The sequence below is a fragment of the Echiichthys vipera genome (assembly GCF_963691815.1).
Source record: "Echiichthys vipera genome assembly, chromosome: 5".
Taxonomy (NCBI): Eukaryota; Metazoa; Chordata; class Actinopteri; order Perciformes; family Trachinidae; genus Echiichthys; species Echiichthys vipera.
This window is the reverse complement of record NC_139830.1, coordinates 29,805,338-29,829,535: the sequence shown is the minus strand read 5'-3', so window position 1 is coordinate 29,829,535 and position 24,198 is coordinate 29,805,338. Positions and strand designations below refer to the sequence as shown.

Sequence of the window (24,198 nt, the reverse complement as noted above, 5' to 3'; positions counted from 1 at the left end):
AGAGCAGCAGGCGATGTCATTTCTCCTTCATTTTTCAGTTCATACTCTCCATCTGCCTTTAACACAGACTAATCTTTGTGCTACCATCATTTCAAACATCTTGGACATATGTTACGGTCACATTACTGATGCATTCAGTGCCCGAAGTACAAACAGGAAATGAAACGTCATAAGCCACACTGCTACTGCGCCCCACAGTGTCAGGGGATGCCATCAGTCAACTCCTCTAACTTTATGGATTACATCAACTTTTGCATACAGAGCACAATTCCAGTCAAGACAAAAGGGGTGGGCAAAAAAATCAATTCATTTAAAAAAAACTTCTTATCTTCGTTCTTTTCACTTTCATTGAGTTTTTAGCATATCACAACTGCACACAGTCAGACCAATTTACAAATGTTGTTATTTAGTAAAGAAACAAAATACATACATATGTGGAAAAAGGGCTATAAACTATCTCTTTGGCTCACCTCCCAAGGGGACTGGTAGATGAAACAATCTAACGGGCAAGTACATATTTTTTCCCGGACAAATAATAAATTGCCTCTTTTTCAAAGAATTTCCCCTCGGGGATGAATATATATATAATATATATATGAAAGTATAATTGATTGATTGATTGATTGATTGATTTTTGTTGCATACATATAGCACTACATGCTTAGAAAAGAGGTCAAAGTATTATTTTTAAATAGATATATTTATTTATACATTTTGATATTATTAATTGGATTTCAAAACATTGCAAATTCAAAACTTTGCAAAACTTTGTCAAAGTGTTAAAGGAAACACTCATCAATGACTCATCAGACCTACAGATGGGGCCGATCCGATCCAGTCTGCATCTCTAATCAAAACTCATCATCACTGTCTTCAGCAGACACCCTCTTTGCACCACCATCCATACAGTCAGGCTGCCTGCCTCTAACTTAGCTCTCGTGCCACAGCATTCACAGCCTTCACTTACACTAAAAATATTATATTATATTTAAATTTACAAAGCAAAATAAAAATATATTACTTTTGTACAGTTTTCTCTTTGAGATTCTGCTACAAGCCCACGTTTATAATTTTATTAATGTTAATAGCACTTTTATTTCTGTCCAACTTCCTATAATATTGAAGACACGGAGAAACTGAAAACTTAGAAATACTAAGACATTTTTATATTTTTGTCTAACTCGAACTCGATAGCACTTTTACTTTTCACTGAGAAAGTGAGTAATACTGGCACTTGATGTCAGTGAGAATTGAGATATATTTAAAAATTGTGCAAGTAAAGCATGAATAAATTACGTTTAGTCATAGATTTGCCTGAGTGTGTATACATTATTGCAATCAGTTGATACCTTTTTCAAAAAATAAAGTATAATCTAATGTTTTCATGCCATAATAATAATCGACGACTGGAGTAGATGCTGAAGAATGTACTAATTCAAAAATACTTTTTGGATCATTATGAACCGAAAATCCATTTTGAATCGAGAGTCGATTCTGAATTGAATCGTGACCCGAAGAATTGGAATTGAATCATAAGACACCCAAACCCCCCCTGAACTAAGTTCACAGTTCCAAATATGAACTAGTTCATAGTTCTTTTTTTTTTTTACAATATGTTGCTGCTATTATTTTTTAAATCATTACCACAGTCTATATAGAACCACAGACAGCCATTATTTTATTAGTTTTAACAATAAAGCTATGCGCCACATTTCATCTTCATATCCGATTTTGAATCCTTATCCAACCAGGGTTTACATTAGAACTGAGGGGACATCATTTCTACATTGTTGCTTTAACACATTGCTGTTGTCCATTCAGTCCACACACGAACAGCTGCAGCTTTCACACCTACAGTATATTCTCAAAACCAGGAGGAAAAAAATAATTTTCTATTTCAGTCCATACTAAAAAGGAATACTGGAATCCATGAATAGTAAAACCAGGAACCAGGCTGAGGTAGGAAATTAAGGTTGAACTTGAAATTAAGATAATGAAAGCTGAGCTTTACTCAAAGGCTGCAGGTCTCCGTCAGTAAACGCATTTAACCGAGCTGTCACTGCTGTCGCTGTTGTCGTCGCTGCTGTTGTCGCTGCTGTCGCTTCCATGCTGTTTTTTGTTTTAATGACGTATGCGGCGGTGCAACACAGCTTGGGTGTTTTCTTTCGCTACATATTAAGGCCTGTTTACGGTGTATTTTAGCCTGGGTTTTTGCCTGGATGGCTCAATAGAAATCTGATGCCCTATTGAACAAAGTTAAACTGAGAGAGTGTGCTGTTCACAGACACCAGAATGAACGCGTTCAATGAACGCTTGCAGGCACAATACTGCTCATAACTAACACTGGAGCACTACAGGATTGTGTGTTGAGCCCATTCTTTTATACCCTTTACACCAGTGACAGCATCACTCCATCTCCAATCACTACCTTCCACTACCACCTACCATCCTCGCCCACATAAAACAGTTGCACACTTCATCCAGTGGTGTGAGTACAAGCATGTCAACCATAATTATCATCCTATTACTGTCACTAATCAATCAATAATTAAAATATCTTGGAGTAACACTAGGCACCAGACTCAGCTTTGACCAGCACACAAATCAATCAGCCATATGCAAACTCAAAATCTTCTATCGCCTCCATCTCCTCCTGCTGGGACTAAAACGCACGCAAAAGTGCCCTCATGGGGACAGAAATACATGCTAAAGTGCCCTCATGGGGACCAAAACGCGCACTAAAGTGCCCTCATGGCAGCAAAAACACGTGCAAAAGTGCCCTCATGGGGACAGAAACACATGCTAAAGTGCACTCATGGGGGCCAAAAGATGTGCCAAAGTGCACTCATGGGGGCCAAAACGTGTGCTAAAGTGCCCTTGTGGCAGCCAAAACGTGTGCTAAAGTGTCCTCTAGGAGCCAAAACGTGCTGAAGAACCCTCCTGGGAGCCAAAATATGTGCTAAAGTGCCCTCTTGCTAGCCAAAATGCAGGTTAAAGTGTCCTCTAGGAGCCAAAATATGTGCTAAAGTGCCCTCCTGGAAGCCAAAATGTGTGCTGAAGTGCCCTCTTGCTAGCCAAAATGCAGGTTAAAGTGCCCTCTAGGAGCCAAAACGTGTGCTTAAGTGCACTCTAGGAAGCCAAAATGTGTGCTTTTAAAAGTGCCCTCTTCAGTGGCGAGGATGCGCTAAATGTGCCCTTTTTTTTCCTTTTCGCCCCTGCCCTTCAAAAAGTCTGTGCACGCCACTGTTTGGAGTAACTTACACACAGACAATGAGCCTGCGTATTTGTACCAAAAATGATAGAAATCACTCGTTTTTTATTTGGATTGGATATTTTATACAATTGAAAACAATGGTCCTTATTTAACACAGAATGTATCCTGATAGGGAACATTCACTTTTTACTCATGTACTCATTTAAACCTGGTTGTAGAACATCCCACTATAAGTCGTCTTTGAATGACATTTAAATTCAGTTCAACTCCTCCTTCAGTGTTTCATCAAAAAAAGAACATAGCCTACGTCAAGTTATTTGAAGTGTTGCATTCATACAGAGAGCAGTAGCCGTCTTACATTCTTACAGCGCAGAGCGGGTCATTTCATTAGGCTGTCTGTCACACCGTTCAGGGTGCTAGGACAGGATCACTTGAGTTATTCTGGACGTCTGTCCTACGGTTAACCGAGACTGGAATGGAAGTTAGAGAACAGCAGAACACAAGTGGACTTACGAGGTTACAGAGCTGGGAGACTGGTCTCTGATCCATCTCCTCGGTGGGGACAACATCTCCCGACCCCCCAATAAACTCCCGCTCCGACTGTCTCCACGATCCATTTATGTCTGCGCTCTCTCTCTCTCTCTCTCTCTCTCTCTCTCTCTCTCTCTCTCTCTCTCTCTCTCTCTCTCTCTCTCTCTCTCTCTCTCCTGACTCCTCCTGCTGAACAGTCACCACTCTAAAGAGCCTCTAGCTCTCAACCACTGAGCTCAGTGTTGCAAAAGGAAGTTGAAAAATGATTATAATGGGAGTATAATACCTAAATTAATTTAATTTAATTTTAATTAATTTTGAACATCAGTATGTAATATCAACACAACATTACATAGAAGGGCGAAGTCCCTCCCCTTCTGGTGGGCTCCATGCTAAAAAGTAGGTCTGAAGTTGGCAGTGACGGCGGGCACATAGAGGGCGCTAGGGCGCCGCCCCTCCTGCTCTGCGTCGAATTTTTTTTTAATGATTTAAGACCCGGATAAGCACTTGAAGATGAGATGAGATGAGATTATTCATATGTTCACTTCAGCTCCAATGTGTCAATCATTATCAACTATATGGGAGGTTATTGAGATAGAGACGATGGGCCTCAGAACATAAAAGAATCGTGTGTGTACCCCTGGTCACCTTGCCGCCACGTTTAAAAGCGACAGCTTGGCATCACAAATCACCTTTACACTTATCGCGATTGATGAATGCGTAATCATTCATGGCTGGTGCCTTCAGACGCACATGAGTACAATCAATCGCTCCAACCACAATTTTTATTTTTTTTATTAGTTTTAAGAATCCGTTTTGATCTGTTCTTAATATGTGACTGCTTATGCTGTGCTGCACCGCAAATACACAGGCTCAAATTAGCGTACACTATCTCAGACTAGACGTGAGATTTGATCGTAGCTCCCGCTCACGTCCAAATTGATAAATGCCGACGTTTGCCAGGAAATGTTCGTACGCACGTTTTTCTGCCGTACGTTCGTTTGATAAATGAGGGCCAATATGAAGTGTGTCTGTGTACATGATACTGACACACATCTTCTCACTGTTTCTTGCCAGGACAGGTTATATTTTTCGCGGTGAAAGTCTTCTTTATTTATGACAAAGCCCCCCCTGAAATAAATTCCAGCAGCCGCCACTGCATATTGAATGACGAATTAGAGGGGAGAAACAAATGATTAAAAAAAAATCCTGTTTGAATTGGAGAGGGGGCTGCTGGCGCCACTGAGGCAGTTCCGGTTGCGGCCGGAACTCTAAAGCTGGGTTCAGACCAGACGTGATTTCTGCGTTCTCAGGGGAGCTCAACCAACCCCGACTTCCCCAAGATAAGTCCGAAAACAATGCAACGCCCGTGGAGACACAGTTAGTGAGAGATAAAACTGTAAACGTTACTACCACACGTGTAGTGTTGTTTTAGATACTGCAATTTTAACACAACTTGTTTTGAATAGTCCGTGTGAAAATATCCTATAATGTCTTTAATTCTATTATATATAATATATATGGTGAAATTGTATATATATATATATATATATATATATGTTATAATGTCTTAGCATGAATATCATTTATATATATATATATATATTTAATTCTACTATATATAATATATATGGTGAAATTGTATATATATATATATATATATATACATATATATATATATATATAATTATTATAATATAGGCTACATTAGTTTGCAGACTTTTCTAATTTACTATTACAGTATATTTTTCTATACACATTAATGTTACCTTTTGATGGAATAAAAATCTAAATCTCAAGTGTCACAGCAGTGCTGTGCTGCAGAATTGAAAGCCCTTTGTAATATTGTACCCATTTCATATCCATATGCAGAGCTTTTACATATACGGCTCCAGATGTTATCCACTGCTGTACAATATGTTAATTAACATATTTAATGGCGGTCGTCCATGTTTTCTGTTTACGTTCGACTTCAATTGTCTGGAACGCTTTGAAGTCTGAGCTTGTAAACTCCAGGTAGGAGAAGTCCCAGTGCTGAGGAATGCAGCATTGTGCTAACCAGGGATCTGAACGCTTCTGAAAGAGCAGAAATAAGCCCAGGGGAGAAGTGAGATCAGGCCATCAGTGATTTACCTCTGAAGCCGTCCTGCTTCTTCAGAGACTACACCACAATTATGGCAGCAACTACCTTCCTCTTCACATGCTTGTTGTAAGTGATGAAATCAAGGATCAGATTCTCCAGGAACACCTTCGACACACCCCGGGTCTCCTCGTTGATCAGTCTGGAGATATGCTTCACTGTAACACAACGGAAATGGTGTTTCCTCAGTGTTGCGGCTGCAACTGGAACTGCCTGAGAGTGGCAGGCGGTCGTGCTGAACTGTGCAAAAAAAAGGCAAGTAAAGGAAGTCACACTTCGTCGCAGGTGTCGTACCTCTGAACTGTGTGTGAAGCCACTCATTGAACTACTGTACCTCTTGTCTCGCACAATGTATGTCACCTTGCTTGCTCCACTTGGTCGCTAGCTAGTTAGCCAACCTAGTAGTGTTCCACAGCACATGTAAAATGATCTTACCTGATGTGTTTTATCCAGCAGCTGTTTTTATCAACCAGGAAGTGAACAACCCGTTAGATGTATGAGTAATGTAACATCCTGGAATGAAAGACACAAAAAGGCATCGGTGTTTCAGTGAGATGTCATTTAGGGTGAGTGGTCCTTATATTATGTACTTTCACAGCCTTATCACCCTAATCCCTTACCTTTTCCGCCTTCACACCTAAAGACAAGTGCACAGCTATATAAATATACACAGTTCCCTGGATACGCATTGCTAAGCCTCTGTCCTCAATGGTACTGTAGAAACTTGTCAATCAAAAGGTAGCCACGCCCTCAAATTGTGGTACTCAAAGGAATCTCCAAAATAAAAAGAGAAACATTGATTACTAAATTAATTTAACACTAAGAAAATACTTAAACTTTTATGATCCATGAAATCAGGGGTGCATATCCAATATCAGAATTTTGGGGGGGACACAAACGTGATTTTTTATTTATTTTATTGCCCTTATGATGAGCCTCTACGATGTTATGATTTATGGCGGCATGGTATGAGCTGCATATCATTTACTACAGAATCTTATGATGAGCCTCTACGATGTTATGATTTATGGCGGCATGGTATGAGCTGCATATCATTTACTACAGAATAATTTACTGTTCTTACCTTTTTTGTTTATTTGTCCTAAACCGCCAACAGTTTATCACTGCTACTTAACAGTTAAATTAGTCAATCATCATTTCAAGGGTCTCAGGTATATAAGGTCTACTTAGCCCCAGTTCTTCCTTTTCTCCCATTGTATGGTCGGACTTTATGCATGATTCATTGATATTGAGGAATATGAAAATATGAAGCCGTTTTTCTAAAGCCTGCTGATCATCAGCGTCTGCGTAAGAAACAGACGATCATTTGTGTTGTAGTGGAACAGAGCAGAGATGGATGTGGAGTCAGAAATATATTTGTCAAACATTATTTGTTCCATCATTTCAATCATTTTTGCTTGGATGGGAATCTAACATGTGAAGAACGCGAAGTCTCAAAATACCACTTTTGAATAATCAAGGGTATTCTCATGGGGGGGGGGGGGGGGGGTTCATGTTTTCAACAAAATTGGGGGTCCCCCCTGAGATCTGCACCCATGCATGAAATGTCATTAAGATTTGTGTAGCATTCCCTGTAATATTGTTGTTTCAGTTAGCCTGCTACATAGTCACGTTCATGAGTTATGAGTTAAACTGTGATGCTAAGATAGTATGCGGAGGTAAAAAGATTTGTTTGAAAACACTGACATGTCACTTCTGATGCTACCCTTTCATACAGCGTGGCTGTGGCTGAAGACAGTCAACAATAAATAATCTTCTGATTAGGAATAAACCTTCCTCTCCGTAGCTGAACATTGGTCTTAGTGGTGGGACTGGAGAGAGCCTGATATTTTCTGAGGTGGTATGTCATGTACAAAGTTTGAGAACCACTGATCTATTTTACTTAAAACTAGTGATTGTGACCATAATTATTAGGAAAATGTTTACTGTTTACTTTGTTCTAATGCTTGCTATAAAAGCTGTCAACAGCGATGTCTCACTGTCACAAAATAAATGACTAATTTTATCGGAACAGCAGCTTTCTCTTTATTTTATTGGTTCATAACTTCCTACCTGAAAATAATTGAGCCCTGATTGATACTGCAGTGTTGCAGCCGTGCTTAATTAAGTGGATTTTTATTCTAGGTTGACATACTGTAAGTATATATTATATATTTTACAATGAATGTTCAAAGCTTTATAAATCCGACATTAAAACCAACTTGATTATTCTCTTGTACAATAACTAAAGACCTAAACAATTCAGCAGTGGAGTCGCAGGCCAGTGCTCAAATGGCATTTGAGTCCTAGTCATAGAAAGTACCCCTGTCTGTTCAGAGCAGTAGCTATTTTTTGTATAAGATGTTTTTCTTGGTTCCAAGCCCACCCATATAATCTGCTGTCTGTGCTGCTGTGAGGGGGGTGGGGGGCTCAGAGATTTGAGGGGGGGGGGGGGGGGGGGGGCTGGCCCACAAAAGACTCCTTTGTCCTTGTGAACAGAGGTAAAATGAGCCTGCACCAGTCACCCTCACAGGGGTGAACATGGCATTGTGTAAGTCCTGCAACCCATACACACACACACACACACACCCTTTTGATTACTCCTTCTTTGCCCAGAGAGGATGGCATTGTGTACAACCACAGGGCAGTGAACGTAGTGTGTGTGTGTGTGTGTGTGTGTGTGTGTGTGTGTGTGTGTGTGTGTGTGTGTGTGTGTGTGTGTGTGTGTGTGTGTGTGTGTGTGTGTGTGTGTGTGTGTGTGTGTGTGTGTGTGTGTGTCTGTGTCTGTGTCTGTGTCTGTGTGTGTGTGTGTGTGTGTGGGTGTGGGTGTGGGTGTGGGTGCATGCGTGCTTGCTTGCTTGCATGTGTGTGTGGAGGCAGAGGTACACGGCGTGGCTGGTGATTATTAGGCTAAGCAGAGATGAAACAGGATTTACTGTTTAGGATTAAACACAATACCTCCTCACTTCTCATTTATCATTCAAAATTCAACTGAAATTAGCTTCAATATGTAGCCTAAAAGATGTACTTAAAGCTTAAGTCAGTAACCTTCTGTAAAAAACAGACATATTTGCTGAAACTGTCACTATATCCAGATAGCACAATGAGACAGACAATCTGGGAAAAAGTCATGTAGCTTTTCCTTTCTCTGTCTGCTCCTAATGTCATCTGCTAGATCAACTTCACCTGACCGACAACCAATCAGATCCAAGGAGTCTCTGACCAGTGTCAATAACTGCTCATGAACTCAGATAAAACTGTGAAACTAGGCAGCGCTGATCAAGTTTGGATTAAGAGTCTGTAACTGTATTGCATATTTGAAAACACTATATGCAGGAAATACGCAATTCAGCAACATTCATCATTCATTTATATTTGATCAGTGCTGTCTAGTTCAGAGCAGTTATTGACATTGCAAAATATGGAAAAAGTATACTATTTAATTAATTAAGTATATTTTCTAAAATCACATGTGTTAAAGTTAAACTTAGATTAATTTATACATTACTTTCAATACAAAGCAAAGAATGTCGTGACTGAGGTGGAACAAGATAACTATTAAATGTGGCATTCTGCAAAAAACAAAACAAAACAATAGCATCGGCAGGTAAAATGCATAACAATGATGTGATATGTGAATTCATTTTCCTAATTAAAATAGAAGATCATTCCTGTTTGCTCACTGGTCTGCTCAGCTCAGATGCTGTGATTCCTTCACTCTTAATTACGTGAATTCATGATGCATTTTTGTCTTGAGGCAACAAATATGTGATCACAAATATAGACAACTTCTCTTTTAAAATACCTATAAATTCGAGATCATAATTAGAGAACAAAGTATTTATACCTGATTTATTCTGAAATACTGTTTTTATTGTTCATAATTTGATAGAATATCAGCTGTCTATACCACTGCTGTACTAGTATGTTTTTTTAAATAAACCAAAGCACAAAAACCTGTATTTTGTGAAAAAAAAAACAGTGATCAAAATTAGAGAACACTTTCAGATTCCTCCCAGTTATTGGTGTTAATCTGCACCTGGTGACAATTGACTTCATTGTTGGACACACCCTATTTATCTGCACCTCTCCTGGTTACTTTGTAAGATGGCAGCTGCTCTAAGGAGACTGAACTCTGAGACAGCAGGTTATCCAGATGAAGGCCAAAGGGATGACCCTCTCAGCCATCAGAGAGAGGTTGGGCATTCACAGTCTGTGATTTCAAGAATATTTAAACTTTGAAGGACACAGATTAATTTAAGTCCCTCAAAAAGGCCGGTCGTCCACGTAAAACAAATGCACGAGATTCCCCATTAAGACTCTCACTTAATGGGGAATAAGTTCAACACTGCAGCTGTAGTTGGTCTCCAGTTCGGTGCTGAACAGGACAAGGATCTGAGACAGCAAGAAGAATGGACCAAGATCAAACCAGAGCAGTGTGAAAAACTAGTGATGTCCTGTGGGCGCAGATGTGCTGAAGTCACTCAAAGCTGTGGCCTCTTCACTTCCTGTTCATTTTTGAATCCTAGAGAAGTAAACATTGTTAAAATCTTCTCTTCTGACACAATAGTTACTGTTTTCTAATTTTGAACTCCAGTGCAGTTTAAACATATACAGGCTAAAGTTCATTCATCTTAATCAGTATTTGGTAAAGTCTCAATAAAAAATAAATATATAATTTCACTCTTTTTACACTTGCATTTGATTATTGTTTTTTCAATCCATTTCTCGCATATCACCTACTTTTATAACCTGACTTGTCAGATGTGTGTAACAAACCATCTGATAAGCCATCATTGGAAATCAATTGGGGGGGGGGGACTCAAAACATATTTTCCATTGAGAAAAGTCCTCAGTACTGTTCTCTTCTTTCAGTGATGGAAAACGCAACAGTTCTGATAAAACTGATGCTATTGCAGCATTTAAGCTAACTTCTTTAGGAGCCACCATTGTCCTTTTGAAAGAGAGGTCAGCTCTCGTGTCCTCGTCACCAGCCCGCTCCCTCATTCCCCCTCAACTGCCAATAGCCCCTCACAGGACGCTGATTGGCCAGTTCACTTTTGCTCTGAATGCAAACACATTACTTGGAGCCTGAAAAGATGGATTTTCATGTGACATGTGAACCTATGATTCTCGCGTGATTTTGTGTTATCTCGAGAAATTCTGCTGCTGTGCAAGGTAACTGATTTTATGGAACTACAATAATTCTTCCTATTCATGAACAATATGGAAATGAAGTGAAATCAGTGGCTGTCTTGGAAAGTGGGAAACGACTTCCAACTTTAACTCTCTTTGGAAAATTGTGATGAAAAGTCCACGGTTTGTAATATTTGAGCTATAAAACACAGGTTTGGCCAAAAGGGAGCTGGCAGGGATAGAGTGGTACACACGAGGAACAGCCATGACAACAATTTAAGAGGAAAATTTGAAAAAAAGTTAAGATTTTTTAACCTTGTTGTCACACATCTGGAACTCAAGTCTGGAGTTCCAAAACTGTCGGCAAACTCTGTTGGAGGGATACATGAATGCCTTCGCCCAGTCTCTGGCCATTTAAACTCTAACCTGCCAGACAAACGTACACACTGAGAGGTGGCTTAAGTCAAAACAAAGAATCTCTGTTCCCTGCTACATGCGTGTTGCCTTTCTTTCCTCCTATTCCCATTCTCTCCACTCTGAGAAAGAACTTCTTTCCCTCTCTTCTTCTCACAAGAGTGATTTTCCACTTTCCTGCATTTTCCTCCCCCTCACCACATACTCTTTTACCACACACAGATGCAAACTGGCCAGACTTCACCAGGGAGGATACATTAGCAGAAGAAAGATGCCCTCCCTACACACACACACACACACGCAGACACACACACACACACACACACACACACACACACACACACACACACACACACACACACACACACACACATAGTCTCTTCACATATCAATCTGCGAACTGCAGTCATCAGTAGAAAGGTCAGGCCTTCAGTGTGTCAGCAGAGACTGACTGACCTAATTTAATTCCCCCTTAACGTCTCTTGGGGATACATATTCATTAGGAACTCCTCTTGTCCTCAGAGCCAGTGAAAGTTTCTCTCTCTAAGTCTCTTAGAGTTGCTGAAAAACTGGAGCTGCTCTCAATGACCAGAATAGCTTCATCAACTCAGAAGTGAATCATTCATGTCAAGGACTAATGGACAGAGGGAACAAGTTTGAAATGGAGACACTTTCTAGTTTTATATTTAGATGTAACTGACTGAAGATGTTTGCTCTCCTCGTGGCATTGTCTGGGGATGGGGGTATCAGTTAGTCGGCCAGTCACTTCGTCTGGTCCAACATTTTGGTCCACTAAAAGAAGTATATATCTTCTGTAGGACAAAACAAAGAGCATAAATACAGATGTTTCTCAGTATATTTGACTGCCCCTCTGTCACTCCATGGCAGTGCATCACGGCTGTAAATGGGTGGATTAAGTGTTGGCTGCACTTGATAACTGTAGACGCTAGGGGGCAGCAGTATGCTTGAAATCTGTTGACAGTATTTAAGGAAAATACACCCAAAGTGTGTAGCAATGGCAGAGTGGTGCTGTACGTATTTCTTGTAATGACAGCTACAATAAGCTGAAAACCACAATCAAAACATGATATAATCGTGTCTTGCCATGTTTCTGGTGACTCAAATTCACAGGACTTGATGTTGACTGGTGGACCTATATTCCTGGCGACGTGAAGCCAAAGAACCGGAAGAACTCAGCCTTTGATTTTGTCTTTTCTTCAGTTCTGGTGAACTGTTACAGTGATACTGTAGGCATGTTAGTGAAGCTAATGATGGGTTGTTGATACAAACGTCATGATGGTGAATGACCCATCAGTCTGGACAAAAGGATTAAGAAACTCAGGGGAGCAGTTTCAGGCAAGTTACTTGTTATAAGCAAGTCTATTTTTCTACATTAAATGGAGTTCTCATGTATAACATAGCTTAAAACTGTTATTTTTATTCTTCTCTTGTAAAGCTCATTGTTGCTTTGAAAATAGCAGCATGAATAAAGACTTTTGTTCTTGTCCTTGTTCATATTGTTTTTACTACCAAATGTATTTGTGAGAGTGAGATATGCAGTTATATGAGCACAGCTGGAGCCTACATTTATTATTGAAGCAATAAAGGTAAAGTCAAGAAGGTGCTTCACAGACAAAGTCTTTATTCTCAAATAGGGTAGAGGAATATGGCAAGATAATCATATCAAGATTTTTTCACAGGTTTTGACATCAATTTCTAATAATTACAGAACAGTGCAACCAAAGTTGCTTCTGCTGGCTGCGGTGTGGCTGGACTCCTCGCCGTTTCACTCTCAGCATACTTCAATTTTATTCCTGTCAAATACATTGAAAGCTGATCAGGAAGTAGACATGATGAATTATTGAAACAAGACCTCCTCATTTAATTATAAAACCTAAATAAATGTGTTGTTGAAGCTAAACAGGCCAGATAAGGTCCATTCAGAAGAAGCTCGGAGGAAATTATTCTCACTGCAGTGTGTGTAACTGTTTTTTATGTGCATATTTTACAACTTGTTCCACAAATTCTATGAATAAGTGTGGACAGAGCATTGATGCGTCGCGATAGTCTGCCGCTCGCGTGCTGTTAGGACACAGTAGTTTAATTTACATTTTAAGCCACGACTTCCTGCTACTCTCTGAATCAAACAGGATAGAATGAGACTTCCTCGTCACTGCCTGTAGTTCACTATGCTTGGTTGATCAGGGGCTTTAGGGCGGTGCATGAGGCAGACTAGCCAATATTGTGATTTGGCTGAGGAAAAAAATAACCTGAGCTATATGTGCAGAGCATAGAACAGCAGTGGATAGAATGTTCCCTATAGACGATACTGTCTGCTTTGGCAGATCGTCAACATGTTTCTAATCATTCGCAGTCTAATATCGTCATATCGCCAACCCCTATTGTCAAACAAAAAAATAAAGCATTTCATGAAAACATTTCCACCGTTCCGAGGTGTAATAATCTGTAGGATTAGTCCCAGAGCAAATGATCGGTGCAATACTGACGGTGGCTCAGTGGTTAAAAAAAGATGTCATGTGTACAGAGGCTAAAAGTCCTCACTGCAGCACCCTGGGTTAGATTTTGACCTGCGGCTCTATGCTGCATCTTGTTCTCTCTCCACTTGAAATGTCCAATTGTGGAGTTGGAATTACCGAGTTCCAGGTTCAACTGAAACACAGCATAAGCGAGCCACCTGGTGTGCACTGCAGCTACTGCAGCCAGTGAAACTAACACAGGAATAAGTCTGACCCCCCTTATTGATGCTACGACATTCATGCAGTGATCAGGTCAAATTAATTGAGAAACGTCTGTAAGACATAAGAGATACTATATTGTTATTCATATGTATACATTGTCGTACAGTGCATAGTTAAAAAAAATTGTGTTTCTCCTGCTCCCTGGTGCAAAACAAAAAAGAATGAATAATGCAACATTCAGTGGGAGAAAAAAACTAAACAGGTTAAACAGTTCCTTGAAGCTAAGAATATCGAAACAATGAAATGACCAGCCCAGAGTCCAGATCTAAACCCCATAGAGAATCTCTGGAAAATCCTTGGCACGAAGTAATGTCTAAGAAACCCACTGCAGTTAGTGAACTGTGGAAGAGAGTGAGTCAGAATGGACCAAGATCAAACCAGAGCAGTAAGAGAAACTAGTGATGTCCTGTGGGCGCAGATGCTTGCTCTAACTTGTACAATACGTTCCTGCCACAGAGGTGGACTTCTGCCACTCTTCAAGATCTACTCATGTTTGAGACAGATCATCCAGACTGGACATAGTTCATATTTCGGATTCAGCTGTGTTCCTACTGACAGCCTGTTCTGCATTTAAAGGTAAGATTTGTCATTAACTCACTCACACTTGCGAACGCACGCACACACACGCACACACACACACACACACACACACACACACACACACACAAACAAACTCACACCTGTCTGGAGTCTGAATCATTACTAATAAATCAAATAAGCCCTGTCCATTGTGTGTGTGGGCCCACTGTGAGTGTGTTTGTGCTTGTGGAGAGCATAGATGTGAATTGATTGTGCTTTTGCCTGCCGCAGCCAGCTAGGTCCTCTTCAACAGTTCTCTGGCTGAACACTGTCCTCTCAGTCTTCCATCATATGCCCTGTGCCTAAAAAGAGCCACCCCACCTGTGACAATGACCACTGACCTGTGGCTTCAGCATCTTTGGTCATGAAAGGCTTTGAGAGGCTTATTCTCACACAACTACAGTAAGCAGGCCGATCCGCTTTAGTTTGCGTATGTAGCTGGGTCAATGTTTACTTTGTCCTATTCATCTAATCATTATTGAAATTATTTATTCACCTAATTAATTGGTAAATGGACTTGTACTTATATAGCACCTTTCTAGTCTTCTGACTACTCAAGCCGCTTTCACAGTGTTTGTCACATTCACCCATTCACACAAACATTCACACTGATGGTAGTGGAAATCTTCATACCCTCTAATCTAATCATTCACACCACATTCACTTTGACATGTGCACCGGGGATCGAACCACCAATCTCTCAAATGGAGAACAACCCACTCTTCCGCTAAGTCACAGTCGCCCACATTATGGTGAACATTCTCAAAACCTAGTCAATGCTAATATTATCTAAAAGAAATTTGTCCTGCATTGTTTTATATCAGTTCTAGTTCGATTCTATTTGTTTCGGGTTCACCTGTAGCAAGGGGGAGCTTTACTGTGGTAACACACAAAGGGGTACGTGGGTGCTGTCGGACCAAACTCCCGGCAAAACTATGGCTGCTCTTGTTGTGGAAAGATGTGTCGTGATGCTCTCACGTATAATGCGGTTGAAACTGCGCTAAAGAAACGACCAGCGTTGTGTCTGAACGCATTCACTGAACGATAGTTCATGAACTCATTCATATTTTGGGCGAACTTGAACTGAATGTATGGAATGTCTGCCTGATGAACGTTACTATGAACGTGTTCATTCTGGTGTCTGGGTACGGCATGCTCTCTCAGTTTAACTTCATTCAATACGGTGGCAGTTTTCTACAGAGCCTTCCAGGCAAAACCCAGGCTAAAACACACCGTAAACAGGCCTAAATATTTAGCAGAAAAAACACCCAATCTTGCAACACCACCTGCCTGTATTGCACCGCTGCATATGTCGTCAAAACAAAAAACAGCATGGAGGCAACAGCAGAATGGAGGCGACAAAGCAGCATGGAGGCGTAAAAGCAGCCAGGAGGCCTTATATGATCATTTAAACAAGTTTTATGACAAGTTCGGTGAGGATAGGAAAAATTGTACACTTCTATGCAAACTTTACCTGCTGAATTTTAAAAAGAAAATCTGAACTTCAACCTGAACTTCGATTGTCATCTCCCAGCCACAGCTGGATGACCTGGTGGTGCAGTTTACTGATGGAGACCTGCAGCCTTTGAGTAAAGTGGAAAGCCCAGCTTTCATAAACTTAATGAAGGGGTTGCATTCATCCAAAAAGGTACCATCTGTTAAAATTTAAAACTGTTCAGAATAATTGCTGTCTGTGGCTGTATATAGACTGTGGCAATAATTAAAAAAAATAATAGCTTGCTGCAACATATTGAAAAAAATAACTATGAACTAGTTCATTTTTGGAACTGTGAACTGAACTTTGAACTAGTTCATGTAGACACGTAGACAAGACTGGTGACAACAACATCCTTTTATTAATGTGTTTCCGTGTTTTATCATGAAAAATGGCTGTAGTTTCGGTTTAACGTGATGTCTCTCCGTGTGTCTATTTTGTTGCCCGTCAAAGGGGGCGGACTGTTCCTACTCCAACTGTGTGTTTCCTGACTCTGCCCTGTGCTGCCTTTGCTGAATAAATGAACAAACTCAGTTCCAGGGTGTTGTCATCCTTCAGCCTATAAGCAACCATTTCAAAACTGCTACACATACAACCATCACAGAGGGGTGGATGGCGCCACACTAACCCTGCTGCCCACACCCACCTTGAGAAGCCCAAGTCATTCTTACAACTAGTGTTTGTGGACTTCTCAGGTACTTTTAATACTGTGCAACCCCATCTGAAGGGACAACAACTTATCGAGATGGATGTTAATCCCCCCACCTTGCCCTCTGCGTGCTCTCAATCCTGACGGATAGAGACCAGAGAGTGAGAGTCAAGGGCCACCTTAGCTAATTCAAAAGGATTTCAACCGGTTCTCCACGGGGCTCTGTCATCTCACCAGTTCTCTCCACACTCACACACACCCTGAAACAAAATTGAGTATACCTGTGATTTCCAATTAGCCTAATTGCATGAACATCGTTTTACAAATGACCTATGGACACCAGAACCTTCTCAGTTTTTGACCTATAGGCTGTGTCCATCTGCATGTCTGCATCATGGCTCCACATGGAAAAGTATTGCCAGAGGAATTGAAGCATTTGATTGTGCGACTTCACAAAGATGGTAAAGGATACAGGAACATCGGAGACCAACTAAAAATCAGTTGAAACACAGTTGCAGCAGTAATCAGGAGGTATAGAATGAGCCATCGCACAACTAACCAGAGCGACAGTCGCCGTCCTCCTAAAATGACGTCACGGACAGTATGCTACTTGCACAGTCTAGCTCTGAAAAACAGATGGACAAGTGCTTTAGACTTGGCACAGGGGTTATTAAAAGGTATCTCAGTTTCTGAGTTTCTGTGACAGGTCAGACAGTGCAAAGGACATTGTATAAAGTGAACCTTTATTGACGATGTCCAAGAAAAAAACCCTTGCTTGCTCTTTAGCACAAAACTGATTAGACTTTACTAAAGAACATGAACATAAGCCTGATAAATATTGGAAACAAGTTCTTTGGTCAGATGAGACCAAGATAAATTTGTCCGGCTCAGATGGGGTCCAGCATGTTGGCCGTGAACCTGGCCAGGACTACCGCAGTGAATGCATTTTCCCGACAGTGAAGCACGGAGGTGGTAGTGTGATGATGTGGGGCTGCATGAGTGCAAAAGTGTTGGAGAGATTACATTTATAGATGAATGAATGCATGAGGAATGCATGAGGATATACCAAAATACTGGCTGACAGGATGACTCCAAGTCTCCAGAAGCTTGGCAGAAGAGGAATATTCCAGCATAACAATCCAAAGCACAAATCACACAACAGTTCCTAAAGATGAAAGAAGTAAAAACTATGACCTGGCCAAGTATGTTACCTGACTGGAATCCAATAGGACACATTTGGGGTATTTTAAAAAGAAAGGTAGAGCCACAAAACCCCTCCAGCGAAAGAAATTGTCTCAACAAGAATGGCAGAACATCTCTCCAGAAATGTGTACAACACTGGTGTCCTCCATGCCGAGGAGGATTGAGTCTGTCATCAAAAACAAAGATGGACATACAAAGTATTGACAAAATAAAAGATTTGAATCTCAGTAATGAAAGTTTTGTTGCATTGAGTTCATTTTGTGGGGCCTGCATTTTTAATATAGTAAATCTATACTTATTCCACATAAGAGGAATTACCCGACTGTTCAACACAAAAGTGATGCAATTACTTTAAGGTGAAACAATTTTGAATCATTTGACATTTAAGTGATATTGCACAGGGGTGTACTCACTTCTGTTGTATACTTGTCATCATGGACTCCACCAACTCACCAGATCAGTCACAGTCTGAGCTGACCACTTTTTCAGACTGGTGCAGGCAGGCTGCCTTAACTTAAACATCACCAAAACAAAAGGACTAATAATATAGTTCCGCAAAGCCTTCTCCACCATCCCTATTCTAACTGTCAATAACCAGCAGATAAAAAGAATTTGACTCATACAAACATTTCGGGACACTAACTGTCCAACTCATTTTTTAACAAATACTGAAACCATCCACTCTGACATTCATGAAGCTTCATTTGGACATCATTGGACAATGGAGCGTGAGTTTGGCAGAGAGGAGGATGCTGTCCAGGCTCCAGTCTATCCTAGACAATGTCTCCCACCCTCTCTACGACACACTGGCCCAGTAGAGGAGCACCTGCAGCAGAAGACTCCTCACACCCAGATGCACCACAGGTCGCCACAGGAAATCTTTCCTGCCTGTGGTCATTAAATCATACAACGCATCCCTAGGAGAGTCTGTCACCTCCTCTCTGTAATACTGACTCAATCATAAACAATTTGTTCTTTGCACATTTTTACGGTACTTTGCACATTATTACAGTACTTTTGATCTGTATATATTACCATTGTCATTTTATATTATATATATATATATATATATATATATATATATATATATATATATATATATACTGTTTGATATTTCTGTTTTTACAAATACATGTAATCTCTATTATATTGTTGTTGTTAAATGTGTTGTTTGTATAGCTGGAGTTTGAACGAAAATAATTTCCCCCTGGGATTATTAAAGTATTTAAGGAGAAGGATTTCAAATTATATTCTAGATTTTACAGGTAGCCAGTGCAAAGAAGCTAATACAGGAGAAATATGTTCTCTTATATTTGTTTTAGTTAGTACATGAGCTGCAGCATTTTGGACCAACTGGAGCCTCATAATAGACTTATTGGAGCAGCCTAATAATAAGTAGTTGCAAAAGTTAAGGTTAGATGTGTCACACCGCAGTGAGAGGTGTCCTGTCTAGTTTTTTTGTCTTGTGAAATTCACGTTTTATTTTGTAAAGTAATCTTTCTCTCGTTTCAGGTCACTTGCCCTTCCTCCAGTGCCACCGGCCTGCTGTGTTCCGTTATACCCCTGATTGTGTCCACCTGTGTCGCTCTCCCTCATGAGGATATAGTCCTTGTCTTCCCGTTTTGTTGCCAGAGTATATCGACTCGTACCTCCAGCCATTACCACAGCCTAGTCAGGTTGCCAAGTATTGCCTTGTTTAGATTTCTGTTCCCTCGAACACCTCTGTAGAAGAGTGATTTTTTGTTTCTTTTTGTTTTTTTGGTCAGCTTGAGAAGCTAGTTTAATTTCATAGTGCCTTTGTTTTTCCTCCTTTGAGTTGTAGTTTAATTAGCTCTGTGCAGCATAGTTTATGTTTGTAACCTTTTGTTTTTTCCTCCTTGTGAGTGACTTTCTTTCCTGAACTTTTAATAGATTATTATTCAGAGCAATGTAGCTTTGGCGTGTTGTCCTTTCCTCCCTCTGGAGCGATTTTCAGTTTATTTGTTTGGTGTTTCTTGCCACTATTGTTTTCTTTGTAAAGTTCTCGTCCGTGTAGACGAGTTTAGAGTTTAATAGCCTGTTGAGTTACCTCTTTCTAAAGAGGGTATTTGAGTGTCAGAAATAAAGCCTGCATTTATCGTACCCTGACTGCATTTGAGTCCTCATTTTGCCAAGTCCTAACAAGATGACGTAACGCAGAATAGAATGGGATAATATACATGAATGAGTTCATTCATTCATTCATTCATTCATTCATATATTAATTTATCCATCCACGCATGGATGAAAACGACCTCCAGCTAACAAAGTCAATTAAAAAATGGAATCCTAGCAAAGCTGACCAAAGACTTTCCTCAACCCTCGGTAATATGGAGGAAATGTGACTGATGACAGTGCATTGGCTGAGAATAAGGCTGAATTACAGGCCGAGATCGTGAGCTTAGACAGGCAAGCACCAGCAGGTCCAGTGGCCATCAGAGTGGGAGAGGCACAACTCCGAGCCCCCATGAAAAAAGATGACCCTGGGAAGTCTCCTGCAAAATCAAGCTGATGCAGTGGCATGTCTTGTGAGCACCCGAGGACTGAGCCAGAGCTGGAGAGAGAGAGAGAGAGAGAGTGAGATTTGATTTTAATTTTTAAAATCTACTTTATTTGGCAGTCTTTTTTCAAGTTAATACCTGATAAAATATATTTTAAAAACGCAGTCTTGATAAATAAATAAATGAATTAAACATTTACATGAGGTCATTAGCAAAGAACAGTTCTCCAGCTGTGACAGAACACAGCACGTTTTTGAAACACCACAAATCTTTAAAAGAGTCCAGGTCCCCTGCAGTTTTATAAAAACTAAAATCAACCAGCAGTCTAGCCTTTATAATATTTACACAGACAGGGACCGACTCCACCTGCAGGTTTTCCTCCACCTTTCTCTTCCTGGTCACATACACTGTCATCTTAGCCTGCCCTAAAACAAAGTTTAAAAGCTGGCTCTTGTGTTTGTGCTGGCGAGTGTATTTAAAACCAAAAATAAAAACCTGCTTACTAAAACTCTCTTTAAAACTGGTAAAAACAACTTGTAAAAACAGAAACAGTGCTGGAAGACGGTGACACTCATAAAAACAGTGGGAATTGTCTCTCTTAGTCCACAGAATGGGAATTTGTCCTCCACAGAATCATTAATCATGGCTACAAAGGAGTTAACCGCCATGATGCCGTGGAGCAGCAACAGTGGAGGTGTCTCTACATGCCTCCACTGTGCAAGAGACACGGAGACTTACAGTGGAGGCTTGTAGAGACACCTCCACTGAGGCCTGGATCCCAGGTCCATCCCTAAAAAAGTCCTCCAAGGAGTGTCCGTCCGTCCATCCAGTTTTTTCCTGTTCATTGTCTTTACCAATAGTTTATAGAGAGTTTTTCTCGAGGCTCTCTCCAGGGAGACCGGGTGTGTTGCCTCCAACAGAGGCCCAGAGCATACTTTAAAATCCACAGCCAGAAAAGTGGCAGGAAAAGGGTCCTCCATGCTGGGGGGAGGGAAATGTGTCTGATTTTAAAAAGCAGGGTGTCTTGACCAGTCAGTCTGTTTTTCCAGTGGTCAAGCACTTTTTGGATTACCCTGGTGGATCTCAGACCCAGCTTATCAGCCAGCCCAGTAGGGTCCTCCATCTGGGGCCCAGCCAGCTCCACCACCTGACCCAGCGTGGAGACGCCTGCAGTCTGCAGCAGCCTGGTCAGGGAGGGTCCTGCCCAGCTCAGGTGGTCCAGCACGACCCGTACAGGACGGGCTCCTACAACAGCCAGTGAAGGGAGTCCCCCTGCTGCTGCCTCTCTCCAGCGCCCCCCAACCATCAGAGCCTCGCTCTTCCCCCAGTTCACCTTTGCAGAAGAAATAAAACCAAAGTCTTTCACAGTATCAGTTAAAACATCAATGTCTCTTTGTGTATTGACCAACACAATAAGGTCATCAGCATAAAAGACACATAACACTGGGGGAAACACAAACCATTAAAATTAGCGCCCCCCGGCTCCCCGGTAGCCACCGCGACAGACGGCGAAGCGCTCGGCGCTGCAGCCCCGGGTGCCAGCCGGCGCTCCGCTTCCGCAGCGGCAGCTCCAGGCCGCCGCCCCACCCCTCCAGCCGGGCAAGAGCGGACTAAATGCCCCTCCGCTCGGCAACCAAAACACTTCATGGTCTCCGAAGAAGCGAAGACCATGTAATTAAACCCCTCCACTTTAAAAGAAAAGGACAGGTTGAGATCACTTGTCGTGTCTTTGAGGATCATGTACACCTGTCTCCGGTGACACACGACATGCTTCAGCTGCGGTGACTTGCAGCCCAAAGACACCATTTTTATCGGGGAGACGAGCTGGCCATAGCGAGACAACTCTTTAGCCAGCACTTCATTCTTAATGAACGGCGGAGCATTGGAGATTTTTATCTTCGTGGCAGGACTAACGAGGGGGAGAACGGGAGTGAAGGTGTAGTGTAACACTACACCGTTCTCCACCACTTCACTAACTTTAGCGGTACTGTCCAGGAAGATAACAATGGCTCCGTTCATGCGGGAGGCAGACTTAATGCTGCTGTACCCGACCACTTCCACAGAGCATTGCACAGCCGGGATGAGTTTGACGGAATGATGACGTGTCAGCCGTTCAAACTCAGCGGCATTGTGCCAAACAAAGATGTTTTTTACCCACCACCAAACACCAAAAACAACAAAAAACACCTCTAACTAAAGACAAACTGTTAACACATAAACACACAGAACAAAAAGAAGGAATAAAGTTGGAAAAACTCACTCACAGCACTCACCACGCTCCCAGCACTCCGTCATCCATTCAGAGAGAGAGAGAGAGAGAGAGAGAGAGAGAGAGAGAGAGAGAGAGAGAGAGAGAGAGAGAGAGAGAGAGAGAGAGAGAGAGAGAGAGAGAGAGAGAGAGAGAGAGAGAGAGAGAGAGAGAGAGAGAGAGAGAGAGAGAGAGAGAGAGAGAGAGAGAGGTATTCAGAGGTATTTTCAACATATTGAAAAGAACACTGGACAGTGTTTTAATTTAGGCCTATTGATTTGCAATACTTGTTATAAAATGGATGTTTATGCAGATGATACTGTTGAGTTGTAGGTCTATTTGCACTTTTTTATAAGCTGCACTTTGTTGTTATTAAAAGTTTTTTGGGCTGTGATTTAATTTTATTAAATTGTGCGTGCGAAAACTGTTTTGGATGTTTTTTAATTGAATTATGTTTGTTGTATTTGCACTTTCTTAGAAACTGCTACTTGTTGCTAATAAAAGTAGTTAATACTGTGCATGTTATGTTGTTTTGTTTCAGTATTTGAGTTTGGTATTCAGTTTCTGAACAGTGTAGACAAAAGCCAATAGTTTGGTGAAGCCGCCTGAGCCTTACATCATCATTCTTAATTCGGCTGTTAAGTCTTGACGTAACGCCCTTTCAAAATATGATTTCCGGGTCCAAGCAGGTCGAAGCCCTGTATTTCTTCCACAACGCAGTGCCGTGTTCCCCCTTGTTTGAACAGATCTGAGTTTTTAAAAAAGCAACGTAATTGTCATTTTATCTCTTTCTTATGGATGAAAAAGGTGTTTAACTGTCGGAAGAGGTAATTGTAATTGTTCACGTTAGGCCGTTGTTGTCTGTTTTGTTTCAACGGAGCGTTTGGATCTGGAAGTCTTATTTTGAAAGGGCGTCACGTCAGACTTAACAGTCGGATTAGTCACGGTAATGCCATATACCAAGGTAAAATAAGGAGGAGGTTTGACGGTACCAAAATTTGGTATTTTGATTACAGTCTTAGCAACAGGCTATCTACTATTTATTAGCAATTTTTAACAACTGCAAGTTGAAAAAGTTAAGACGCCTTTTCTACTGCTGCTCTATCACTACAGCAGGTGAATTCAGTCTTTTTGGCATTCATCACCTGAACACACTGTGTGTGAGTGCCCCAGGAGGTGACTAGAGCGGAAACTATTGTAATGGAGTGGCATTTATGAGTAGCAATTCACTGGCAAGGAAAAGACCTGTATCACACAGAGGTTCAATAAAGAAGGAAGGAAGAATCCAAATAAACTCTTTCTTGCCACTCA

At 41.1% G+C, this 24,198-nt stretch overlaps 1 protein-coding gene across 1 annotated transcript in view; it reads right to left on the bottom strand.

The window, feature by feature from the left end:
- Positions 1–22,658, bottom strand: part of gal3st2 (galactose-3-O-sulfotransferase 2) — a gene marked incomplete at both ends in the record, with an annotated part of 63,848 nt that extends 41,190 nt beyond the window's left edge. The window contains 4 exons of the mRNA XM_083913344.1: positions 5,710–5,821; positions 5,934–6,125; positions 21,712–21,972; positions 22,137–22,658. Of these exons, the coding sequence (XP_083769470.1) occupies positions 5,710–5,821; positions 5,934–6,125; positions 21,712–21,972; positions 22,137–22,658 (1,087 nt within the window). The remainder of the gene's footprint in view (positions 1–5,709; positions 5,822–5,933; positions 6,126–21,711; positions 21,973–22,136) is intronic.
- Positions 22,659–24,198: the final 1,540 nt, after the last annotated feature.